This window comes from Hyperolius riggenbachi, chromosome 2 (assembly GCF_040937935.1).
Source record: "Hyperolius riggenbachi isolate aHypRig1 chromosome 2, aHypRig1.pri, whole genome shotgun sequence".
NCBI classification, from domain to species: Eukaryota; Metazoa; Chordata; class Amphibia; order Anura; family Hyperoliidae; genus Hyperolius; species Hyperolius riggenbachi.
Genome location: NC_090647.1, coordinates 412,580,168 through 412,606,204, shown reverse-complemented (window position 1 = coordinate 412,606,204; position 26,037 = coordinate 412,580,168). Strand labels below are relative to the sequence as shown.

At 43.5% G+C, this 26,037-nt stretch overlaps 1 protein-coding gene across 2 annotated transcripts in view; it reads right to left on the bottom strand.

The window, feature by feature from the left end:
• The window catches only part of MED14 (mediator complex subunit 14), a 223,486-nt gene that overhangs the window by 123,357 nt on the left and 74,092 nt on the right, over window positions 1-26,037 (bottom strand). For both annotated transcript variants that reach the window (XM_068269856.1, XM_068269857.1), the window contains exons 6-12: window positions 21,360-21,488; window positions 16,628-16,735; window positions 12,618-12,750; window positions 10,119-10,269; window positions 9,717-9,828; window positions 7,475-7,600; window positions 4,334-4,412 (exon numbers count right to left, since the gene is read on the bottom strand). In XM_068269856.1, coding sequence (XP_068125957.1) covers window positions 4,334-4,412; window positions 7,475-7,600; window positions 9,717-9,828; window positions 10,119-10,269; window positions 12,618-12,750; window positions 16,628-16,735; window positions 21,360-21,488 — 838 coding nt within the window. The remainder of the gene's footprint in view (window positions 1-4,333; window positions 4,413-7,474; window positions 7,601-9,716; window positions 9,829-10,118; window positions 10,270-12,617; window positions 12,751-16,627; window positions 16,736-21,359; window positions 21,489-26,037) is intronic.

Below are 26,037 nucleotides of genomic sequence, written 5' to 3'. Positions count from 1 at the left end.
CACAACTGTTATCCCTACAGCTAAATTAAAAGCCAGGGTTTTAGTTCACAGAAGAATGCATTCTTATGCTTAATCACCTATACTGCGCAGAAGTACCCAGGTAAACATAGGTGTCCTAACTCTGGCCCTGTAACATGCATAGTGCAGACATGCAAACACATTCATTGCATCAAACCTATCAATGGATTAGGAGCACACATCCTAACTTCCTCTCCTGGGAAAGACAGTGCATCTTACCAATCGCACAAGGGAGCTAATGTTATGTGTCCATGTGCACAATGCGCATACACCAGCCTAAGCTGTCTGCATGCTGACAAACATACAGGGGAAGGGGGAGTGCACCGAATTGGACCCTAGCCACAGGGGTCAATGATAAGAATAAACATACATATATCCAGGCACATCGCCTCTAGTTAGGACATTAAATAAATTATTAGGGAAAGGGAGGTTCTGAAGGGGGTGTGGCTAGAAAACAGCAAAAATCTATTAACCCTTCGCACACTCACATGCAAATGTTCAAACAATTGCATTCACAGAGTCTGCACTATGCATGTTACAGGGCCAGAGTTAGGACACCTATGTTTACCTGGGTACTTCTGCGCAGTATAGGTGATTAAGCATAAGAATGCATTCTTCTGTGAACTAAAACCCTGGCTTTTAATTTAGCTGTAGGGATAACAGTTGTGCCTGGATGAGTGAATCTGTGAATGCAATTGTTTGAACATTTGCATGTGAGTGTGCGAAGGGTTAATAGATTTTTGCTGTTTTCTAGCCACACCCCCTTCAGAACCTCCCTTTCCCTAATAATTTATTTAATGTCCTAACTAGAGGCGATGTGCCTGGATATATGTATGTTTATTCTTATCATTGACCCCTGTGGCTAGGGTCCAATTCGGTGCACTCCCCCTTCCCCTGTATGTTTGTCAGCATGCAGACAGCTTAGGCTGGTGTATGCGCATTGTGCACATGGACACATAACATTAGCTCCCTTGTGCGATTGGTAAGATGCACTGTCTTTCCCAGGAGAGGAAGTTAGGATGTGTGCTCCTAATCCATTGATAGGTTTGATGCAATGAATGTGTTTGCATGTCTGCACTATGCATGTTACAGGGCCAGAGTTAGGACACCTATGTTTACCTGGGTACTTCTGCGCAGTATAGGTGATTAAGCATAAGAATGCATTCTTCTGTGAACTAAAACCCTGGCTTTTAATTTAGCTGTAGGGATAACAGTTGTGCCTGGATGAGTGAATCTGTGAATGCAATTGTTTGAACATTTGCATGTGAGTGTGCGAAGGGTTAATAGATTTTTGCTGTTTTCTAGCCACACCCCCTTCAGAACCTCCCTTTCCCTAATAATTTATTTAATGTCCTAACTAGAGGCGATGTGCCTGGATATATGTATGTTTATTCTTATCATTGACCCCTGTGGCTAGGGTCCAATTCGGTGCACTCCCCCTTCCCCTGTATGTTTGTCAGCATGCAGACAGCTTAGGCTGGTGTATGCGCATTGTGCACATGGACACATAACATTAGCTCCCTTGTGCGATTGGTAAGATGCACTGTCTTTCCCAGGAGAGGAAGTTAGGATGTGTGCTCCTAATCCATTGATAGGTTTGATGCAATGAATGTGTTTGCATGTCTGCACTATGCATGTTACAGGGCCAGAGTTAGGACACCTATGTTTACCTGGGTACTTCTGCGCAGTATAGGTGATTAAGCATAAGAATGCATTCTTCTGTGAACTAAAACCCTGGCTTTTAATTTAGCTGTAGGGATAACAGTTGTGCCTGGATGAGTGAATCTGTGAATGCAATTGTTTGAACATTTGCATGTGAGTGTGCGAAGGGTTAATAGATTTTTGCTGTTTTCTAGCCACACCCCCTTCAGAACCTCCCTTTCCCTAATAATTTACTTATTCTAAGAAGAAGAAAGACTGGTGCATGATGCATTGGAGCAATAAAGACCGTTATATGAGACACACACACACACACACACACACACACACACACACACACACACACACACACACACACACACACACACACACACACACACACACACACGTATGTCTCTGATTCTCCAAGTGCATCACGCACCAGTCTTTTTATCCTTTGCACTCGTGTTCGTTTTTAATTTGGACTGTAAAGCAGGCATTCTCATCTAGGGTTCCCTGGAACCCCAGGGTTCCTTGCGTAATCTGCAGGGGTTCCTTGATATTTTCTCCCATCATAGTGGAAGTATGATAGAGTACTTTATAATAATAGGGGGTACTGGAAAAACAAGCACTAATTGAATAAAAGGGCACATGACTAAAAGGCACTAGAATAAGGAGACCCTGTAATAAAGGGTAGTGAAATAAACAGCCAAACCTACTTTTTTAATCCATGCCCACTTGCACAAAAAAAAAAATAAAAAAAAAATGCAGTGGTTCCTTGAGATCCAAAAATTATTTGCAGGGTTCATCCAAGGTAAAAAGGTTGAGAAAGGCTGCTGTACACTATTGTATTGAGCTTATCTTTATGGACAGACATACTAAAATAATTTATCAATTACAGTATTTTAGGGAAGTACACCGTTTTGGGATAGAGTTCTATTGTTAAAAAGCGGTGTTTTTTACAGTTTATTTTGTAATACAGTTGTCATATAGACAGCATATTCAAGTAATCACTAGAGCAGGGGTAAGGAACCTACGGCTCAGGAGCCAGATGTGGTACTTTTGATGGCTACATCTGGCACACAGACAAATCCGTAGGGGTTGATTCACTAAGCTACACTGCTTAAGCAGCACAGCTTAGTTTGGCAGCGCAAGTAACATTTTCAAAGTAGGCACGCTACTGCTGTAGCGTGCACTACTAAATTACTCGCGCTCCCCCCAAAACTAACGGCCGCTCCAATTGTCCCACCCTGGCTCCTGTCAGGTCCAGTGACTTTGTAGGACGAGATCCCTGCACTTTGATTGGCCTGATAGGCTGCCTGTAACTTGACAGGCAGCCTATTTGGGCCAAAGTACAGGGATCTTGTCCTACAAAGTGAATCAACCCCTAAGTCAACTAGCTAATTGTACAAGCTGTTAGTCGGTATTTCTCCTGTCTGGCTCTCGGGGAAATTGCTGATGTTGCTGAAACCTAAGAGAAGCTGAAGAAGTGTCTGACACTTCCGCTTCCCGGAGGATCAACTGTATACACATCACCATGGTAACAGGGTCGTGAGCCCTGCAGGGGCGTATCTGGGTAGCATAGCGCCTATGGCAAACACCGAAATTTTGACCCCTCCCCCATCAGACCATCTTGCAATGATACAAGTCTCCCCAGTATTAGTTGCTAGTTAGCGCCCAAAGTAAAAGTAACCAGAGGTAGCACCCTAGTATAGGTAGCCGGAGGTAGTTCACCCAGTAGACGGCAGTTTACGTTGCCCTCCCAGTATATGTAGTAAGAGATGTCTCCCCAGTGTAAGTAACCTTCTTTAGCATAAGTGGTAAGAGATATCGCTCCAGTATAAGTAGTCAACCAGTTTAGATAATGAGAGGGTCTCCCAGTATAGGTAGTGAGAGATTTCCTCCAGTATAAGAGCAGGTACAAATGCCTGAGAGGCATCCCTCAGTATGGTGGTGGAGAATGAGGGAGGAGGAGGCAGCCACGGCGCTCAGGCGCCCATGGCACAAGGCATGCCTGCACCCCTCTAGATACGCCTCTGGAGCCCTCTGCACATGCACACTGTGCCAGTTTTAAACATTGTAAGGCTCTCACAGAATTACATTTTAAAATATGTGGTGCTTATGGCTCTCTCAACCAAAAAGGTTCCTGACCCCCTGCACTAGAGTGAAAAGATACTCTGGCACCAAGCCAAAAAGCTGGCAGAAATAGGGCATTAAATCAGAAAAATAAAACTGTAATCTAAAATCAGGACTACAGCATTGCCCAGCTTTACTTCCCAGCGTTGCATTACACTAACAGCAAAGCTTACACAGAACAGGAGAGGATTCTGTAGCTCTTAAGACCAGTGTGTGTTTTTATTTTTGCTTTGGTTTGCTTAACTAGGATATGCTGATGAGAGGTAGTGGCAATATACAGGTCCTGCGTGATAAACTGCTGGGAAACAGTAAATGGAAGATATTACTTACAGGGCTTACTTTTTGATCCTGCAGGCTTCTGAAGATTTCAGTTGTGGCCAGTAGTAAATGAATTAGATGATGGTAAGAGTACTGATTTGCTGGTATTGTAATCATATTGCAAATACAAAACTGTGTACCTCTATCAGCAGAAACAAGAGGTTCCTTTCATTTTTCTGTTATTGAAATCAAACTTTTAAAAATATACTTGGAGGTTACTTACTTCAGGTGTTGAAGCCAAGAGATAATTTTCTTCATGTCATCATTGATGGATTTCTCAATATCGTCTAATGTTGCTTGGTCTACAAAAAAGAAAAATGAAAATGTTCAGAAAGTAAATGCAGTACTTATGAGTCAGAATTATTAGGAATGAATGGCTAAAGATCCTGAAAGATTCAAACACTGGGAGGTCAGAACAAATCTATTCAGCCTAACCACTAGAACACTTATAGAATGACCTCAAGCACTGCACAGAAGCTTCTCACAAATGTGAAAAATGATCTGTTTCCTTTCTGATGCTTCCATTGTACATTTTTCCACACTAAATTATTTTTTCATTAAAAAAAATAAAGGTAAAACATACATTTACATTTTGAAATATATCTATGGATTAAAGTTATCAAATATCCATGTCAGCCATGTGAGAAATACAAAAATAAAATCTAAAAAGTGCATTCAGCTGACTAAACACAAGGCTTGAACGTAGTCAGATGAATTTAACCACTTGATGACCCAGCCTTTACCCCCCCTTAAGGACCAGCACTGTTTTTTGTGATCTGTGCTGGGTGGGCTCTGCAGCCCCCAGCACAGATCAGGGTTCATGCAGAGCGATCAGATCGCCCCCCTTTTTCCCCCCCTATGGGGATGATGTGCAGGGGGGGTCTGATCGCTCCTGCTGGCTGGCATGTTGCGGGCGGGGGGGGGGGGGCACCTCAAAGCCCCCCTCGGCGGCGAAATTCCCCCCTCCCTCTCCTACCTGTACCTCCTGGTGATCGGGGCTGCACAGGACGCTATCCGTCCTGTGCAGCCAGTGACAGGATGTCCCCTGTCACATGGCGGCGATCCCCGGCCGCTGATTGGCCGGGGATCGGCGATCTGCCTTACAGCAGCTCCGTTCAATGTTAACAAAGGAGACAAAGGTCTCCTGCGTTTACATTTAGTCTGCGAGCCGCGATCAGCGGCTCGCAGGCTATTCACGGAGACCCGCTCCGTGATCTAACAGGAAACTTTCCTGATTAAATAGGGAGGCACCTGGCGACGCAGATCTGCGTCGCTGGTCCTCCAGCTACCACTTTGTCGCCGCACGGTATGAGTGTGCGGTCGGCAAGTGGTTAAAGATAATCTGAAGTGACTTTTTTTTTCTTATTTTATTTAATAATCATGTTAAGGCAATAAATACCTGGTCTCCTACAGTACTCCAGCCTTAAAACTAGTGCCCCCTGTCCACATAATCATCTTAATCTCTTCACTACTTTCCTGGTCGCAGAATATGCTACCAGGAAGAGAACAGGAAGAAGCAGGGCTGTTCTCAGTAGCTCTGCCTTTCTCAGTGCAGACGGATGTCAGTCTCCGCCCCCTTCTAATTTATGCCGTCCTCCAAGCCTGGCTCCAGAGTCTCTCACAGCAGCAGCTTCTGTCAGCAGCTTCTCAGCATGAGACAAGCTGGAAGCTGCAGCCCTTCACGAACCTGTGTATTCCAAATGTATGTGTATGAAAAGGGGGTGAGATTTTTAGAGCCGGACGTGGCAAACATAAAACAAAGCTTTTGCAAAGTCGTTTGGGTGCTTTGTTTTATGTTTGCCATGTCCATCTCTATAAATCTCACCCCCTTTTCATACACATACATTTGGAATACACAGGTTCGTGAAGGGCTGCAGCTTCCAGCTTGTCTCATGCTGAGAAGCTGCTGACCAGCGATGGGCTCAAATTCGGATTAGGGTGATCCGGATAGTTGCTATCCGGATTTCACCCAGTAATGCTGTGCGGGCTGGTCAAGCTTACCTGTCTGACGTCTTCTTCGGTCCGTCCCGCAGCGCCTCCCACGATGCGGTCAAGCGCGTCACGTGATTACAAACACTTCCTCCTTCTACCCGGAAGGAGGAAGTGTTTGTAATCACGTGACCGACGCTTGGAGTGCATCGTGGGAGGAGCCGAGGGACGGACCGAAGAAGACGTCAGACAGGCAAGCTTGACCCCCCTCCCGCCCAGCATTACTGGGTGAAATCCGAATAGCAACTATCCAGATCACCCGAATCCGAATTTGAGCCCATGGCTGCTGCTGACAGAAGCTGCTGCTTTGAGAAGTCTCACAACCTCTGGAGCCAACCTTGGAGGGCGGCATAAATTAGAAGGGGGCGGAGACTGACGTCCGTCTGCACTGAGAAAGGCAGAGCTACTGAGAACAGCCCTGCTTCTTCCTGTTCTCTTCCTGGTAGCATATTCTGCGACCAGGAAAGTCGTGGAGAGATTAAGATGATCATCTGGACAGGTGGCACTCATTTTAATCAGAATCAGAAACTTTTATTTCGCCAAGCACGACTGGGTCGTGCCCGGAATTGGGCTTGGCACGTACAGGGTACTGATACAAAATATAGTTACAGAGGCTGGAATACTGTAGGAGACCAGGTATTTATAGCCTTAACATGATTTTTAGATAAAAGAAAAAAAAAAGTCACTTCAGATTCTCTTTAAACCTTACTACACAGTGAACTTTATCAAAATATAAAGATAATTTGTTGTATTTAAGATATTTTTCCCAAAGTGAGCCTAAACTATGCATTTACCTCCTTGCAATAATGTCCAATAACCAAACTATGGCTAGTCTGACTTGCAAGTCTGTACTTTTGTGAGCATGCACTGGTACGGAAAGTGTATGTAAAGTGCCATTATGATAACAAAGGCCATCCTGTGACTGTCAGCAAGACCACATCCTCCTACCTGTCCCAGCCCTAACCAGCAATCTGACAGCATCAAAAATTATGCATGCTCTCAGCTTTGACTCTCCAGCCTTGTATTTAGGCACCACCACCCTACTTTACCCCCAATTCACTTATGCACACAGACACTGCTGCTGGGTTTTTTGCATGAAGAGTGCCACCCCATCACTGAAGTATTAATAATCAACTAGATGCCCCTAAAATAGGAAGGCATAGCCAAAATAATAATCCACAGTTTCCATGGTCCCCCCAACATTACATGTTCTGCTAGGGTTGCAAATTAGGTAAACTGGATTGTTACACTTCATGTCTGTTGTACAGGCATTGCACAGCTTTTTAAGAACTTAAGAAATTCCTTAAAGTGAAACTTAATTTGAAAAATAATGTATAAATGTAATAATAATGTATAAAAAACGTCTACATCTTACCAAATCCATAAAGCATAAGCTGGAACATTCCAGAATGAAGATCAACAAACACATGTAGGCACTCTGAACGACCACAAGGTTCTAGAATAGGAATGACTAGGGTTGGCAGAGCAGTTTCCACAAATGCTGCAAGACAAAGATACATAGCCACAAATGAGGATTACATACGGTCAGCGCTAAATAAACACTTAACAGTGTTCTTCCCAGGCTCTTTTAGCACGTTGCCTATGGGGAGAACACTGCATATCAGTATTAGGGCCCTTTTCCACTAGCAATCGCTAGCGTTTGCGCTAAACGCTAGCGATTACGATTCAGCAAAGTCCTAATTTTTTTGCGGCGATTGCGATTTTGCTATGCTATGCACTGCATAGCCAAATCGCCGCAATAATCGCTCTGCGGCGTGATCGCGATTTAGTAAAAACGAATTGCGGTAGTGGAAATTACCTACCACGATTCCTGTTATTTAGCAACCTGTAGCGATTTTGAAATCACTAGCGGTTTGCGATTTTGCAATCGCCATCACTACTAGTGTAAAAGGGCCCTTAAAGATTATCTGAATAGGCAGGGATAAGAAGGATGGCATCCCAATTTACTCTTTTCTTGTAGTGCAGTATGCAGCTAAAAGAGTCAGACCACCTGACCCCCTACTTGTTCCATCTATTACAAATCAAGAAAGAACAAAAACATGAGCACAAAACCCAGCAATCAGAAAAAAAAGCAATGCCACAATGGTCTCTTATTTTTAATGCACAAAAAGACCTTTTTCATAATCATATTTTCCCTCATGTGAAGGTGGAGGGAGTCATAGTGGATTCCACATATTGTTTGAGTACTTGCTGTTCCTGCAAGCAGAGATTGTATTACATAAAAAGTTGCATCTACAGCCACTCTGTCTACCTGCATGCCCCTCTTTCAGCCACATGCTATACATCTGCAAAGCTGATTCAATAAGACATAGGATAATCATAACTAAAAAAAAAGCACTGACCAGAGGACATAGCAAATACACTTAAGCCATTGGCTGGGAATAGAAAATGAAACTAAAAAACATTGATCAATCCATTGGTAAATGTCTCGAAGGGACGCTAAAGTGGAAAAAAAATTATGATATAATGAATTGGTTGTGTAGTACGGATAATTACTAGAACATTAGTAGCAAAGAAAATATTCTCATATTTTTATTTTCGGTTATATAGTGTTTTTAAAAACATTTCATCATTCTCTAATATTTGGAGTTTACACACTACTCAGCATTCTAAATGTTTTTACAGAGCAGGCCAGTGAACTATTGACCTGTTCTCTGGAGAGAAAAAGAAAATAGTGACTGACAGTTGAGATAAGCTTCAGAAGACAGAGCTCTCTGTGACTTTTAACCTGCTGGGCGTTCTGATTCCCGCGACCGTACGGCCGCGGGAGGGTCATCATCCAAAACCGCGAGGATATCCGTGCAAGCCAGGTCCCCGGCATAAGAGGGACACAAGCGTGACAGCTGGCAAACCTATATAGGTTTCTACAGCCTTGACAACCAGGTGAGACCTTTCCTATAGGGCCTAGAGCCCTCACCTACTAGTATCACTGTGTGCGCTTTTTCGCCTTTCTGTCTCCATAAGGAAATAAATATGGCAGCTTCCATATCCCTTTTGCTTGAGTTGTCCTGCTGAGCACGGGCTATGCTGTGCAGGAGGATTTCTCAGGCCCTGTTGCGTGTGCACTCCGATCGTCGCCGCGACCCGCCGATTGTCCGCCGCTCGCCGCGCCGCCCCATGGCGACGGGGGAAGCCCTCCAGGAAATCCCGTTCTTCAAACGGGATTTCCTGATCGGAGATCGCCGCAGGCGATCGAAGAGGGTGGGGGGATGCCGCTGCACAGCGGCTATCATGTAGCGAGCCGTGGGCTCGCTACATGATTTAAAAAAAAAAAATATTTAAAAACTGCTCTGCTGCCCCCTGGCGGCTTTTAATAGACCGCCAGGGAGGTTATGGTAAAACTTGTGGAAAAAAGGTGGTACAGAGCAGTGTGCACTTGCCACTGTGGATAGGACCAAAGTAGAGTGAGAACGCCCCAGAAACAAGGGGAGCAAATAAACACCCAACAAACATTCAAAATCTTTTGCCCTTTAATTAAAAACTAACAATTTGGCTGGAATTCTGCTTTCTATACTGCACCTTGCCGGGTCCTAATTCAATAGCCAAAACATTTTCCTAAAGAAAATTAAACAATAAACATGGGAGGGTATACATACAGTTATCATTAGGATTAAAACTCTTTAAGATGGTTTTCAGTTCCTGCAACTTCTGATGTGAACGTGCATGGACACTGTCAATCAACAGCTTCTCAATAGACAGATGATCAATCTGAAAGATAATAATATAAATTAACTTTCTAAAAAGAAATATTAACCTCCCTGGAGTTATGATTATTTCCAGAATTAGGGTATAAAAGCCATGCAATTTTTTCACAAGCTTTTAAACTCTAAAACCAAGAAAAAATAACATACCATATAGAGATCTGCAACAGCTTCTGTATAAAACTCACTCAGGCACACGATTACCGCTCTGAGCTGCGGATTTCCGTCCCGAGCCAGATTTGGGATTACCACTAAGAACGTTTAAAGCAATACTGATTTTAAGCAGACAATTCTTACCCGCATAGCCCTTTCAGTTAGTTTGGAATCACAAGCTGGCAGAGGAGGTTCATGGGAAATCTGCAAAGGTTTTGACCCATCGTGCTCATCAATTTTTATGGTGACCTTATGAACCGAAGCAGTGCCTGTTTTCCTGCCCAAGACTTGTTGGCTGTATTAAAAAAAAAAACAACAACACAGAAAACACATTAAAAACGCATAATCCGTTCCACATTTTTTTCTACCTTTATTCTGCCAGTGTGTGTGTGTGTGCAGGGCTTAAACAATATGGCCGCTGATGTCCGCATCGACAGCCATTTTCTTGTAGTCCTGCTCTAACTCTACACAGAGTGGAGTCAGAGCATGAAAGCGTGGGAGGGAGACAGAGCGGAGCGGCGACACATATCCGAGGCTGCCGCGACACACATGAATGTGTTGCGACACACGGGTTGGGAAACCCTGCTTTAGACAATCTTAAAAATTTGCTAGTCATACCAAACTCGTATTTTGCACTGATACAAACTATTGACAGGACTGGTCTATTTTTTGTAAGAGCACAGGGAGACCTGGACCCATGCAGACTGTTAGCAACTGAGGGCACACTCACCTGTTCGCCGGCACAATACTCCCATGTCTTCTCTCCATCCCTGCTGGCAGTCTGTACCGCGTGACGCTGCAGCATGTACATTACATGACCGCGTGCATGCCACAAGGTCACAAGGAACAGGCACCGCAGCGTGGATATAGACTCAAGACATTCCCCAAGAAAAATGGTCACGCACATCGCCAGACACCTGGCCACTATTCAGCTTTTATGCTAGTCTATGGATGCACTTTCTTACAAGATTTCTATGTGATCTCCCATTTTTATTTATATTTCTGATAAAGCATTCCCTTTTTTCTTGGTGAACGTCTTAAAGGAATACGATCACATATTTTTTTCAATTGACACAGGAATTGTTTGGGAAGTGCTGCTAAGTACTGGTGTATACATTTTAGTAGCAACCTCTTTGTTTACGGTTATCAAAATACTTTCAAACTTTACTGACGCCAAAACTGACGGCTGACTGAGCCATGAGGAGAGGGGAAATTCCCCTCACACTTGATCAGTTAACTCTATGTGTAGCTCTGTGTGTGACAAAGAGAAAGCTCCCAACAGCTTCAGCTTCTGTGTCCTGTGTTTCTGACTGAAGTGTCTGAAGAAAGCAGAGGAAATGTAACTAATTGTCACAGCTTTTCATACTGTTTTTGCTTTCAGAGTTTGATATGTTTGATATTTGCTTTCTGTAGTCTGATATGCAACTCTGGCTGTGCATTGAAACAGACACCCCTTCTGCAATTGATTTGTCCCAATATAGCTAAATCCTACACTCAATAAAAGAATTACAGAATTTCCTCTGATATTTAACATGAAAAGTAGGAAAATGTTTACACAGCTACTTAGACATTATTTGTACATTGTCATTTCAGAACACTTGGGTATTGATAGTATTCCTTTAAGTCTAGGCAGCACTCTTATCCAGTTTTGTGTCTTGGAATTTGTTATACATTTTATTCCTCATGGAAAATGTGTCACCGCAATTACTAGGTCTACCAATATTGTGTCTATACTCGGTGTATACCATTGTCTGTACTATTACGTACCTAATGTTTGTTTCTTAGTGTGTAAAGCACCACGGAATATGTAGGCACTTTATAAATCAATTATAATAATTCACACATAAAACGTACAGCTATTCATGTACTAGATTCAAACGTATGCCAAGAAGCCAAGTGTCTTAGGGTTAGGCATTGGTGTGAGGGCTCGTGTGAGAGTAAGGGCTCTTTTTACACAGGCAGCTGACAAGCGGTGAAGTCACCGCCTGTCAGCTGCTCTCCTGCTCCAGCCTGGCATTTATTAGCACCCGGTACTGATAGTCCCCCCGCGGAGTGAAATCTAGATTCAACATATTGCGTTTCTCTGCCGCCAAGTAACACCACCGCGTGTCAATGCTCGATACACGTGGTGTTACAAATGCTGCAATTTGCTGCATTTAAAATTGCACCCGAATTTTACTGGTGGGTGTAAGACAGGAGGCTGAACTGCTCGGCAAATGCGCAGTTCACCCATCCACCTGAAAGGGGTTTTAGGGTAAATTTGTCCAGAGTTAAATATCAGTGAAGATTACCACTATCTTACTATTGTAATTAAGAAGTGGAATATCGAAAATTTTGCAGATATTCCCATAGCAACTTACTTTGGTGCCCAAATTACCGTGGTGCCCTTTTTAAATGTAAACATATTGCATATGTCATAGATGCATGTATTGGCAAAACGTGCAATGTTTTCGCCATTTTTCATTTGTCACTTGAGGTTGTGAATTTATGTATTTTTTTGTAATAAACTTGTAATAAACTAATGAAAACAAATAACCCAACTCAAGAATTTCTAACGCTCATTATGTATAAAAACAAGTAATGTAACAAATATAGCAGTCCCCTGAAAACTGCCCTATACAGACATACTGATTCAACACATACTTCCAAACAGCCAGTATGAGGCATTTCCCAGCTATGTAACGTTCAATTTGAACTAGATCTCCCCAGCGTTCTCTTATAAGTGCCAGGGCCTGAGAGTGGAGGACTTCCAGCTGAAGAGATAAGCAGAAAGAATCTGTACATTCACATTAAGGAAAAAATATACTAATAAAATAAAAAACACATAGCTATGCAATTTAAGGGGGCAGCTATTAATATATCAACCTCTCCCATTACTGAACACATTAAGGGGTGCCCTGTAAAATATGTTACTGGCTTGGTCTAACAAACTCCAGATACATAATGCTATAAAAGGGAACCTGAAGTAAGAGGGATATGGAGACTGCCATATTTATTTCCTTTTAAACAATACCAGTTGCCTGGAAGTCCTGCTTATCTCTTTGGCTAAAGTGGTGTCTGAATCACACACCTGAAACAAGCATGCAGCTACAGTCTGGCTGTCCTGCTGATCATCTGCCTCTAACACTTTTAGCCAGAGACCCAGAACAAGCATGCAGATGAGACATTTGACAATATTAGCTGCATGCTTGTTTCAGGTGTGTGATTCAGACAATATTGCAGCCAAAGAGATCAACAGGACTGCCAGGCAACTGGTAATGTTTAAAAAAAAAAAAAAAATTATATATATATATATATATATATATATATATATATATATATATATATATATATATATTATTTTTCGGACTATAAGACGCACTCCCCCCCCCCACCCCCAAAAAAGTAGGCGCGTCTTATAGTCCGAGCGATGTGTCCCCATCCTCCATTTCCTGTACTTTGAAGTGCTGTCCCTGTCCTCTGCCTCCTCCAGCAGTGCTGTGCCCATCTTTCCTGCCGGCTGTCCCCGTCCTTCGCCTGTTTCTCGCCGTTTCCACCTGTGCTCTCCGGCGCACTGTCCAGCTGTTCTCTCCAGCACACAGTCCCCATGTCCCTTCTGCACGCTGCCCCCCATGCCCCGTCCGTGCACTGTCCCCGCGGCGTGCGATTCCCCTTTCTACATACCGTACATGCTGCAGCTGATGAAGTACGGTATCTTCCGGGATATCACAGCCGCATCTACTACGAATCAGGAGCGCTGCCTCAGCCTGCCAATCCTGGCAGTCTCCGTCATTGGGGCCAATCACAGCACTTCCTCAGTAGCAGGGAGTGCTGTGATTAGCCCCAATGACGGAGACTGCTCCCGCCCTCGAGACTAGCGCGTCCAGTAAGAACAGGGAGCTGAGGGCAGGCCGTGATTGGCAGGTTGGGGCAGCGCTCCTGATTCGTAGTAGATGCAGCTGTGTTATCCTGGAAGATACCGCACTTCATTAGCTGCAGCATGTCCATAAGAGGCTCCTGCACCATGGATGCACCAGGTTCAGTATATTTATTTTCTTAGTTTTTGTCCTCTAAACCTAGGTGCGTCTTATAGTCCGAAGCGTCTTATAGTCCAAAAAATACGAGATAGAGAATATGAATATATATATATATATATATATATATATATATATATATATATATATCAGCTCCATATACTGTATTTCTCACTTCAGGTTCTCTTCCTAGATAGTGAGGATTGGGAGATAGTATTAAAGTGGTCAAGAGGCTCATTGGAGATTTTGTTCTCTTTATTTGCGTAAAGAAACTGGGATGTAGTACAGAGAAACGTGTTGCAATACATAAGAGATTTGCTCTTGCACAGGACACTAGGAAACCATAACAGAAATGCACCCTGTATGTATTTAATGAGTTTAGCCTGTGTAATTCCCCCCTCATTTGTGTCTAATCACTAGTTGTAGTTTGATCTCTCCCATGTCACATGACTGACAAGGCAGATAAGCCCATTTGAAAGTACAGGCTGTAAACAATATGTCTGCTTCCATGAATCAGGAAGTAGAAACTGTGCAGATTTATTTTAGGATTTGTAACCGCTGTAACAAAGAAATGTTTTTTGTTTAAAGGTTATTATTCTGTTGTGTATCTTTTAGAGCAGAGAGGAGTTCTGAGTTCAGGTCCACTTTAAAACCTGGCCCTGGCCATTGTGTTTTTCCCCCTCGAGAGGAGATAAGTTTACCTATGCCTCCCATTTTCAAACTGCTTTTAATAATTTTGGTACCTCTGAGCCTCATACACAATCAAACCATTTTTTCTGGAGGGTAGATCCCTTTGATGTCCCTTTGTTATTTTGTCAATTACTACATAAAGCAACTTTTTAAGTGGGGTTGAGTTTATTCCCCTGACCAGCTAACTGTTGTGCCAAATTATATTCCCCCTTTTTTCCAATCAATTTGAGACTGCCACCTGAGCACAGCATATTGGGCACAGGTTATAAAAGTCTCGCATGGCAAGCTAAGTTGTCCAATTACATGCGAACCCTCGTTTTGCCTTCTTGGAATATTAAATGATATGAGGTCTATGCTACTAAATGGCTGTCTCCATCCACACCTACCTATACCACCTGATAATGCTCTATCCTATCCTAACTGTATTTTTTCACATGGGGCAAGTCTGCAAATAATCAATTAATGTGGGTTAAATGGTGGCATGTTAATTTGTTCTAATAAATCACCTGGTCAGTAAAATTGAAGATGTCCAAATGGTCCTAAGTCTTCTTGTCACTTAAGGCTCAAGTGTTTAAACAGCCCTAAAATTTAACATTTCACGTACTTTAAGTTAAATATACTGACTGACTGTCATTGTGACTCCTCAACCTCTATTCTTTTAGACTTGGGAAGTTCAGTTACGGTCAGAAAAATGCAGACACTGTAAAAAGGCAGATGTGTATGAACTCACTTGCGCTGTCTGGCAACACACTCATGAACACCACAGGTAAAACTCAAAAAATTAGAATATCATGCAGAAGTCCATTTATTTCAGTAATTCAACTTAAAAGGTGAAACTAATATATGAAATAAGAACCCTTTGCAGGGGTTTTGGATTAATTAGCTGGTTAGAGTCTGACACTCTGAGCCTAGAAAATTAAACATCTTTACAATATTCTAATGGTCTAAGATTTTGATTTTGTTTTCACAAGCTGTAAGCCATAATCATCAAAATTATAACAAATAAAGGCTCGAAATATCTCACTTTGCATGTAATGAGTCTATTTCATACAGTATATTACCGTTTTTTTCCTGAATATAAGACACTCCTGACCATAAGACGCACCTAGGTTTAGAAGACAAAAACCAGGGGAAAAAATATATACTAAACCTGGTGCATTCATGGTGAAGGGGCATCTTGCGGATTATGCCCCCTTTGTACCTCATGTGTCTCCATGTGTCGTCCTCTGTCTCCCATGAGTCGCCTCGGTCCTTGTGTCATCCTCTATGCCCCTTTGTGTCCCCCTGTGTTGTCCTCTGCATGGGCACAGTACAGGGAGTCACAGACATTGGGTTGGAGGTTCGTATTGGCAGGCGTTCACAAGTTAGGAACTCCCACCATTTGGACTGTAAAACGCAGTGACATTTTCCCCAACTTGTGGGGGAGAAAAAGTGAGTCTTATAGTCCAAAAAACAGTAGTTTGTTATTTTAAGTTGAATCACTGAAATAATTGGACTTTTGCACGATAGTCTAATTTTTCAAGTTTCACCTGTACTAGGGGGTTGATGCACAAAGCTGCAGTAATATTGCCATGTGCACACAGTGCACTGCAATATTTCCATTACTACCGCCAGTAGGTTACTGCAAGTTACAATATTAGTGCAATCAGCTGTACTAGAGTACTGCAAGCATTGCTATAACAGTGTAACTAATGCACTGGCTAGGCCTTGCACATACAGGAGCAGTGTGGCCATGCTCGTGCCTGAAGAGAAGCACAGTCACGAGCTTGGAATCTGTCAAGAGCTTGTCGGACTAAATTGTGTGGTCCACTTCCGCCAACAGTAAACCGGAGGACAGCATGTGAAACATCTAACGTGGGTACATGTTAAGCTGTTCTTTAACAATAACAATATTACAGTAAAAATAAACTAATATTTACAGAAGCCACTTTTTGAAAATGCAAAGGATACGTAAACAAGTGTACATGTCCTGTAGCGGTTTCTCATCAGCAAAAAGCCTGGACTGAACAAGTTGGTGGATGAAGTTTATCTGCATACTGTGAACAAGGGCACGTCCATCTTGAAAGAAAAAACAAAAAAAAAACAAAATGAGCTTTAATCAGACTTCTTACAAAGCAAAATGCCAGTAACAGATCCCAAAGGTATTACCTTTGGGATCTGTTACTGGCAGAGTCCAAATAAATATGAGAAACTGGGGAAGCAGGCATGTATGGTGAGCTCACCGCTACCCCCTCCGCTGCCTGTAATTGCCCTCTTCTGGTCGGCCATCATTACACCTGCGCTGGCCTGGCTGCACACGTTCTAAAGTACGCAACCAAGGCCGGGAGCATGCTGCGCAGCACGATGACCGCATGTGCAGAGCGCTCCCAGCCGCAGTTGTGTACTTTAAAACACGTGCAGCCAGGCCAGAGCAGGTGTACATATACCGGACCAGGCCACCTGGAAGAGGGTGTCGGAGGCAAATTAAAGGCTGCGGATGGGGCAAAATGGAGAACGAGGGGAGCGGTGAGCATCGGGACAGCTCACCATACATGCCTGCTCCCCGGTTTCTCATATTCATTTGGGCTCTGGTATCCTTTAATGAAGCATATCTCTCTCCTCACCCAAACAGCTCTGTGAAGTTGGCCCCTTTTCAATCTGCACAAATAAAAATGTCATTATGTTTGGTTAGTGCTACATTTGTGCTGCAAAAAATAAGATTTGTGTGGATTCCAATTTATAGATATTAGCAATCATTTTTTCTTCAGACAGCAAAATCACACAGCACGCACTTCAACAGTGCGCAGAAATGAAACTGGTATGGTTGGGTAACGCCCAAATCCCAGCATGGAGGAACCTTCTGCTAAGAGTTTAAATGTTCTCCTCATGTTTGTGCGAGTTTCCTCCAGGAACTCTGGTTTCCTCCACATCTCAAAACATAAAGATAAGTTAATGGACTTCCCCTAAATTGATCCTAGACTATGATGGACATAAGACTATAGTAGGGATTAGATAGTGAGCCCCTCTGCGCAAGAGTGGCAAGATTATATACTCTGTACAGCGCTGTGGAAGAGGTCAGTACTATATAAATACTATATAATAATAGAAAAATGTTCATAACGTTCAAAAGTTCACTCAAATACTTTAATATCTTAAAAACTATAAAAGATATTTTGATTTTAGCAGCACAAATGTGCACAAATGCAGCACTACCCAACCATATCAGTTTCATGTACACTGTTGCAGTGGAGCTGGGTGAAACGCACTGGGAAAATGAAGAAACTATTTTTACCGTCAAAACAAAAGCAGCACAAATATAACCAAACATGATGGGATTTTTATTTGTAGGGTGGCCAACTTTATGGAGCCCACCCAAACATATAAAAAACGTTGAGAACAGAGATGAGGCGGCTAAAAGGCAGGTACAAACTATTAGAATTGCAGAAAATTAAAATAAAATTTGCATCAACTCAAAATTATAAGAATCTTATTTACCCTCGGCAATCTCTGAAAAATGTTGCCAACCTTGATGCATAGAAAAAATAAACACACACTATTTTTTAGGGCCTTCGTTTTTAATTAGATTCAGTGTTTGCATTAGAGATGGCAGTAGTTCACTCCAGTTTTCGTTAGGGCTGGTGCACGCTACAAGAGCTTTGCTAAGCACTTTGTGATTTTAAAAGCTTTTGCAAATGTTATCTTATGTGTGTGTTCACACTGGAGCAATGGGATTTTGTAAATATCCTACCTAATAAAACCTAACTGTTGCTGCGTCCAGCAGCCAGCTGTCCCAGGTTTTTTGTTACTGCGCATGCGCGCAGTAACGGACAGTTGGGACCAGGGAGCTGGGAGGACGAGCGAGGTGGGCAGGTGCGGGCGAGCGCCTGCGTCGGGCACGCGCGTGGCGGTTTGCGTGCACGCGCATGTGCACTGGCGGCTGCGGCCGCCGGAAAAAGACCTAGAGCCCGTTTTTAAAACGGGCTGGGTCTACTAGTCCCCCATAAGATTGCATTAGCAAGAGCTTTTAAAATCTCTCGTGTTTAAAAAGCTCTTGTAGAGTGCACCAGCCCTTACTGTTAAAGGTCTTTAATCTTGTTGCAAGGAGGTAAAGGTGGGTACACACATCAGATAAAAGTCTTTGGAAAATGAAAGATCACAGACCAATTTTACCCCCTTCCATGTAGTATGAGAGACATACTCTACACAGTCTATTCCATTGAGCTGAACTCCATCAGATAAAAATCTTTGCAAGATACTGTGCACAAAGATGCTGTACACATTCAAAATATCAGTATCTGCAAAAGATCCGTTCCTGCAAAATGCATTCATAGTTTATGATATCTGCAGATCGCATACACACCTTGTTTAACGGACAATCATCTGCAGATCAGATCCACCAGGATGGATCTTCAGATCTGCAGATAATTGTCTGATCTGCAGATGAATGTCCTTTAACCACTTAACGACCAGCTAACGCCGATAGGCGGCGGCTGGTCGTTTGTGGTTTTGCATGGATTTTCCATGCTAGTTCACAGAGGGTGTCTCCGTGAACAGTGTGCGAGCCGCCGATCGCGGCTCACGCGCGTAATGTAAACACGCGGGGAAGAAATCCCCGCTGTTTACATCAATACGGCGCTGCTGCGCAGCAGCGCCGTAAAGGAGATCGGCGATCCCCGGCCTCTGATTGGCCGGGGATCGCCGTCATTTGATAGGCTGAAGCCTATCCTACATGGCGCAGGACGGATATCCGTCCTGCCCAGCCCAATAAGGGAGAGGTAGGGAAGGAGAGGAAGGGAGCGCAGAAAACGCTGCGGAGGGGGGCTTTGAAGAGCCCCCGCTCGGCCACACGGAGCGGCGGCGATCAGACTCCCCCAGCAGGTCATCCCCCTAGTGGGGAAAAGGGGGGGGGGGGGGGGGGAGTCTAGAACTAGAACTTAATGACTACAGAAAATATCTTGGGGAGACAGGATATGGCACACTGCTTATTTTCACAAGCAAGGGCATTCAGAAAATTGCTGTAAGGCACATAACACCCCTGCAGATAGTAGTCTCCAGGTAGAAAAGACCATTTCATATATGATCAGAATATTTAGTTGTTGGATACTGCAACTGCCTGGGAGACAGATTACGGTTTTTAAAATACGGATGCATGCTCTGTCACTCACATTAATGCAGTCAATGTTCTAGGCATGTGCCGATTTATGACATGCGATGTACATAGACGGCACTGATGGGAGAGATTAAGTAGGCAGTGGCAGATCCTGCAAATTCCTTGTGGGTGATCTAGAGGTGCAATGATATGTCTTTTAGTGCTCCAATGAGACCTGTGAAAGTTGTTGGAATGATCTAACACAGCAGTATCATCTACCAGTAGATCTCAAAGGACTGCTGGTTAGAGGACACGCCGCCTGCCTGAGCGAGGTACTCATCATGCTTTGTCTCTCGGATGAGGTTAGTGCGGTATGCTGTCCTGAAGTTTTGCAGCAGTGCAGAGGATTATGATGTTGCAAGGTGGGGAGCCATACATTTCGAAGCATTATGTGCTACTGCTGACAACAATTTTGCCAGATACTGAGCATAACATTGTGACTATTTGGTCAAGCACTGTTTTATTAGCTTACTAAGGGCCCGTTCACACTGCACGCGTTTCCAGCCGCGTTTTGGAAACGCGTGCAGGTGGCCAAAACGCACGACATCAGACATTGCATAGAGTGCAATGTCTGATGTTCACACTGCATGCGTTCCGGACCTGTGCGGTCCGGGGACGCATGCTGCACGCAGATTTTGCAAAAACGCGTGGCTGTCCCATTCACTTTCAGTGATGGGGTCAGCCACGCAACGCACACAAACGCGGATGGCCATGCGTTCGTACGCGTTGCGGTCCGCACGCGTTTCCGCACGCATGGCCATCCGCATTTCTGATCTGAACGGGCCCTAAGGAGGACTCTATGATATGCCTCTAATGGACTAGCAGCTTGTGGTAATCACTAACGGACTGCCGCTGAGCATGTGCTGCAGTTCTGGCTTGCATATTTAAGTACATTCTACCTGGTAGTTCATTTTCAATTTGTTATTTTTGAAGAAGCTAAAAAAGTGTGGGTACCTCTAATCTAACATTACTTCCACGGCCTCAAAAGTTATCTTATATTTCATTCAGAAAATGTCTGCTTTTATAATCTCCCCGTGGGAGTACTTTGCCACAAGTCCGTTTGGAACCAACATTCTCATATAAAGGAATATTTGTATGGATATACTTTTAGTTATGATTTGTATTTAGCTAATAAGCATTTAAAAATACAGTGCAATTTTTTTTTTTACATTTTAAAGGGACCCTGAGCGGTAAGAAAAATGGAAATCCTTAATCCAGTGCCTTCGATTGAACCGCAACATGCGCCGGACTCTTACAGTGACCGGTGTGATAGCGTGCTGGGGGTGCGCATGCGCGACTGTTTGCCAGAGCCACCAGCAAGACCGCAGCAGGGACCTAGAGGACGCTGGGAGATGATGATGGGGATTCCATTAGTGCTCCCTCACCATCTAATCAATAAAATGGAGTACTAACCGGAATTTTACATCCATTTGTTCTGTAATGCCATTTTCTTAGTGTTTTAAACTACCTAAAATTAAAATATATACAATGCATTTCAAAAACAGTCTAGTTAATAGATCAACACAGCTAGAAAAAAAAATGACTTGTCATTACCTCCAGTTTCTTTATCCTCAACAAGAATCTCTAGTTTAAGTAGCCGCCAAGGAACTTCTGGATCATCTCCCATAACGGTAAGCGTTGCTTCAAATTCTCCTTCTACACGAAACTTTACTCTTCCATTTGCTAGAAGAAAGAAAAAAAAAAATGAAAAAACCTTTATGGGTTGCAGCGCAGGTGACTCCATTAAGCATGCTTTGTTAAAATTTGCAGCAGTACTCCACCACCTGAAGTAGGATTTTTGATATTTTGTATCTCCTAACATCTATAGGTGGGTGGCCCTTTTCATATTGAGGACTAGGACTGTCCCAATCAAAATCCCAGAGTAAGTTATCAGGTTGAACTTCTGAAAGCTATCTCTATGACAATAGCTGAAAACTAGAATGAAAAACATACTAGGGCACACGCCGGGCTCTGATTGGTGGATGGGGAACTATGTTCCCTTCAGCCAATCAGAGTGCCCACATAAGAGTGATTGCTGCCAAAGCAAAAGGCAGTGAACATTCATAAAACTTTTGTAAACAAGTTACAAACTATCTTTTGCTGTAACAGTTACTGAGATCACTCGTGAGAGAGATCTCAGATAACTGGGCCTGCGTCACAGTGAGTGGAGATTTGTATAAAAACCCCTGATTAGCCAATTAACCCCTTCCCTCCTTTGCCACTCCAATTACACCTCCATTAACCCCTTCCCTCCCCTGCCACTCCACTTACGCCTGGACGGTGTAATGGTTAAGGGCTCTGCCTCTGACACAGGAGACCAGGGTTCGAATCTCGGCTCTGCCTGTTCAGTAAGCCAGCACCTATTCAGAAGGAGACCTTTGGCAAGTCTCCCTAACACAGCTACTGCCTATAGAGCGCGCCCTAGTGGCTGCAGCTCTGGCGTTGTGAGTCCGCCAGGAGAAAAGCGCGATATAAATGTTATTTGTCTTGTCTCTCCTTTATTGATTGGAGATATAGATAGATAGATAGATAGATAGATAGAGAGAGAGAGAGATATAATATATATAAATATATATCGTAGTGGTATATACAATATATTTTCTCTCTCTCTCCACACACTTTATAGGTATACCCTTATATACCCTATATATACACCGCAGAGGTATATCTGTGGTATTTACACCTTATTTGGCATCTTATTGAAAAAAATAAGATGCCGGATACGGACTCTCTTTCAGAGAGCGACTCAGAATCTGAATCGGAGTATGATGATGAGCAACAAACGTCTCAGCGTGCCATCAGAGAGGGGAGATATGATAGTGACACCGATTCTGCATCAGAAGGGGAATCAGAAAGGGAATCACCAATACCTACCACCAGCCATGAGAACGTCAGAGGGCTGCCAGGCCAAGGCAGAGCATGCCAGCGAGGGGAGCACAGCTACCCTATGAACTCAGTAACCCCCAGTGGTCATCCTCTAATATGAAGATCCCTACTATCTCTCCTTTCGCAGCAAGGAGTGGAATTTGGGGTCTGTTCATGCCAGAGACCTTCCTACAATATATTTGTGAACTGACAAAGCATTGTGGAAAATCCCACCTCACATTTTGCAACAAACTGGATACCCACAAGTATCCCTGAACTAAAGGTCTTCTTTGGCTTGACCTTCAACATGGGCCTTTGTCATAAACCAGAGCTACACCGTTACTGGTCAAAAGACCCCATTCATTGTATGCCCATCTATTCCACCACCATGCCTAGACGCCGGTAACAAAGGTTGCTTAGCTGCAAGCACTTAGTCAACAATGACGAGCAACTCCCCTTTGACCACCCAGCCTATGACCTGCTATTCAAATTGCGGCCCCTCATCAATCAATAATTTTAATAAAACCTTCTAGGAGACCTATATGCCAACACAACAAATTGCAATAGATGAGTCCCTAGTCCCATTACATGGAAGACTAGGGATCAAGCAATACATACCCAGCAAGCAGTCACGATATGGTGTGAAGCTCTACAAGCTGTGTGAGTGGGAGTGGATACACCCTTTCATTTAAGATGTATGAAGGAAAGGACAGCTTGATCGAACCCGCTGGATGCCCTCCCTACATGGTTACTAGTGAAAGAATAGTCCTCGACTTGCTGAACCCTCTGCTCCATCAAGGGTACCACCTATACGTGGACAACTTTATTTAAATATTTATTTTCTGCTCAGACACCAGCCTGCGGGACTGTTAGGGCAAACAGGAAAGGCCTGCCACCGCAGGTCCTGAATAAAAAGTTAGTGAGTGGGGAGACCTACAGCAACCAGAATAATGAGCTGCTGGCCCTAAAATTTAAAGACAAAAGGGATGTCTACATTTTGACCACAATCCACTCCGAGGCTACAACACCAGTCGTGTCTCGTAGAGTGACCGTCAACAAACCAGTGGCAATTGTGGACTACAACAGATTCATGGGGGCAGTAGATTTGGCCGACCAGGTGCTTGCTCCATACAGGATTGACAGAAAAAGGAAGGCCTGGTATAAAAAAGTGGCATGGTATTTAATGCAGGTTTCCATCCATAATGCCTTTCTTGTCTACAAGAAAGCAAGCAACGGGGGCACTTTCCTCAGATTTCAGGAGCAGGTGATAACATCACTCATATTCCAGTCTGGACAACCTACAATGAACCCAGACCTACTCGTTTCTTGATCCGACTTCACGCAAGGCATTTTCCTGCCCCACTTCCCCCTGCTACATCAAAGCAGCATCCACAAAAAACGATGCAAAGTTTTCTGCATAAACTGAGCAAGAAGGGACACAAGATACCATTGTCCTCAGTGTCCATCAAAAGCAGCACTGTGCCTCGTTCCCTGCTTTGAACTGTATCATACAGTTTTCAGCTATTAGATTTTTGTTTTTTCTTAACTTTTCACACTGCAAGAGCTTTTTCTAAGTAGTGGTTAATGGAAACCAGAGCTGTATTAAAGTAAAGGTTTTATACATACCTGAGGCTTCCTCCAGCCCCCTCCGCACGGATCGCTCCCACACCGCCGCCCTCTGCCTTTTCCCTCTTCTGTACCGGGTACAGTTAGTTAAGCCAGTCGTGGCCAGTCGGCACAGGAGAAGTGGCCCCTCTACATAACTATCCGGCCGGCTGCTGGAGAGATACGCAAAGAGTGCACTTCACTTAGACTGGCCGCGACTGGCTGAACTAATGGGTCCTGGCGTGGGAGCGATCTGTGCACATAGGGCTGGAGGAAGCCACAGGTATGTATAAAATCTTTACTTTAATACAGCTCTGGTACACTTTAAAGCTCTTGCTAATGTAATGCTATATGTGTGTTCTCACTTGAGCAGTGTGATTTTATAAAAATCATCCATAGCACTACATTAGCAAAGATCTTTTCAAATCGTGCAACTTTTCAACAAGCACTTAAAAAAAACCTTGCAGTGTGAACCAACCCTTTGGGGTTTACTTTTTTTGTTTTTTGAATTTATATATTTTTTTTAATGGCCTTTACTTAACCTTTTGGATGTGACCTCTGGGACGACTGACTGGAATCTGACCACTGGCATGGCTACCAACCACCTTATGACCACTGGCATGGCTACCAACCACCTTATGACCACTGCCATGTCTACCAAGCACCTTATGACCACTGGCATGGCTACCAGCCACCTTCTGACCTCTGACATGGCTGCCGAACACCCTCCGACCACCGGGATGGCTGCCGAACACCCTCTGATCTCTGACCACCTTCTGGCTTCCACATGTCTATAGCTTCTTCAGCGGTGAGTACCACTGTGTTTGTTTTTATGTTTAGAGACCTTGCAGTACTCCCATGTAGTATGAGAGCTTGCCTACACAATCTGTTAGCCCTCATACTATATGGATGTGGTAAAAATGGCCAATCATTGGCCTTGAAAACTCCAATGGTGCTACTTGTGGTTAATGTGCTGTGTGCCCAATAAGCTATCTGACCATGTATATGATATATCATTTTAACTGCGACAAGCAAGAGAATATAATTTGGGGTATATTATTGTAGAGGCCTATGTCATATGCATTTTTTTTTTTTTGCGCCGAAGTGAAAATTAGCATTTTCAAAGTTATCGTGCAATTTCAGCAAAACCACATTTTTCCAAATGTTACACAGTATGTATATGTAAGTAGGCCTGGGTCTATAGTTTTCAGAATGGTGACATTTGTGGACTGTATTGAATGTTCTGAGACTCCAGGGGTTTTGCTAAGAAAGAATGACCATTACTTTTGGTGCAAAAAAAATGGCCTTGAAAACTCCATTCGTTGTGGTTAACAATGTGCTGTGTGCCCAAGAAGCTATCGGTCTATGTATATGATATATCATTTTAACCATGACAAGCAAGAGAATAGAATTTGGGGTATATTATTGTAGAGGCCTATGTCATATGAAATTCATGTGGACAAACCACAAAAGTTTTGGGATAGTGTTCTGTGGACTGCTGAAACAAAATTAGAACTTGTTGGGCCCATGGATCAACGCTATGTTTGGAGGAGGAAGAACAAGGCCTATGAAGAAGAGAACACCTTGCCTACTGTGAAGCATGGCGGGGGGGGGGGGGGGGCGGTCAATCATGCTTTGGGGCTGTTTTGCTTCTGCAAGTACAGGGAAGCTTCAGCGTGTGCAAGGTACCATGAATTCTCTTCAGTACCAGGAGATATTGGATGAAAATGTGATGCAGTCCGTCACAAACTTGAGGCTTGGG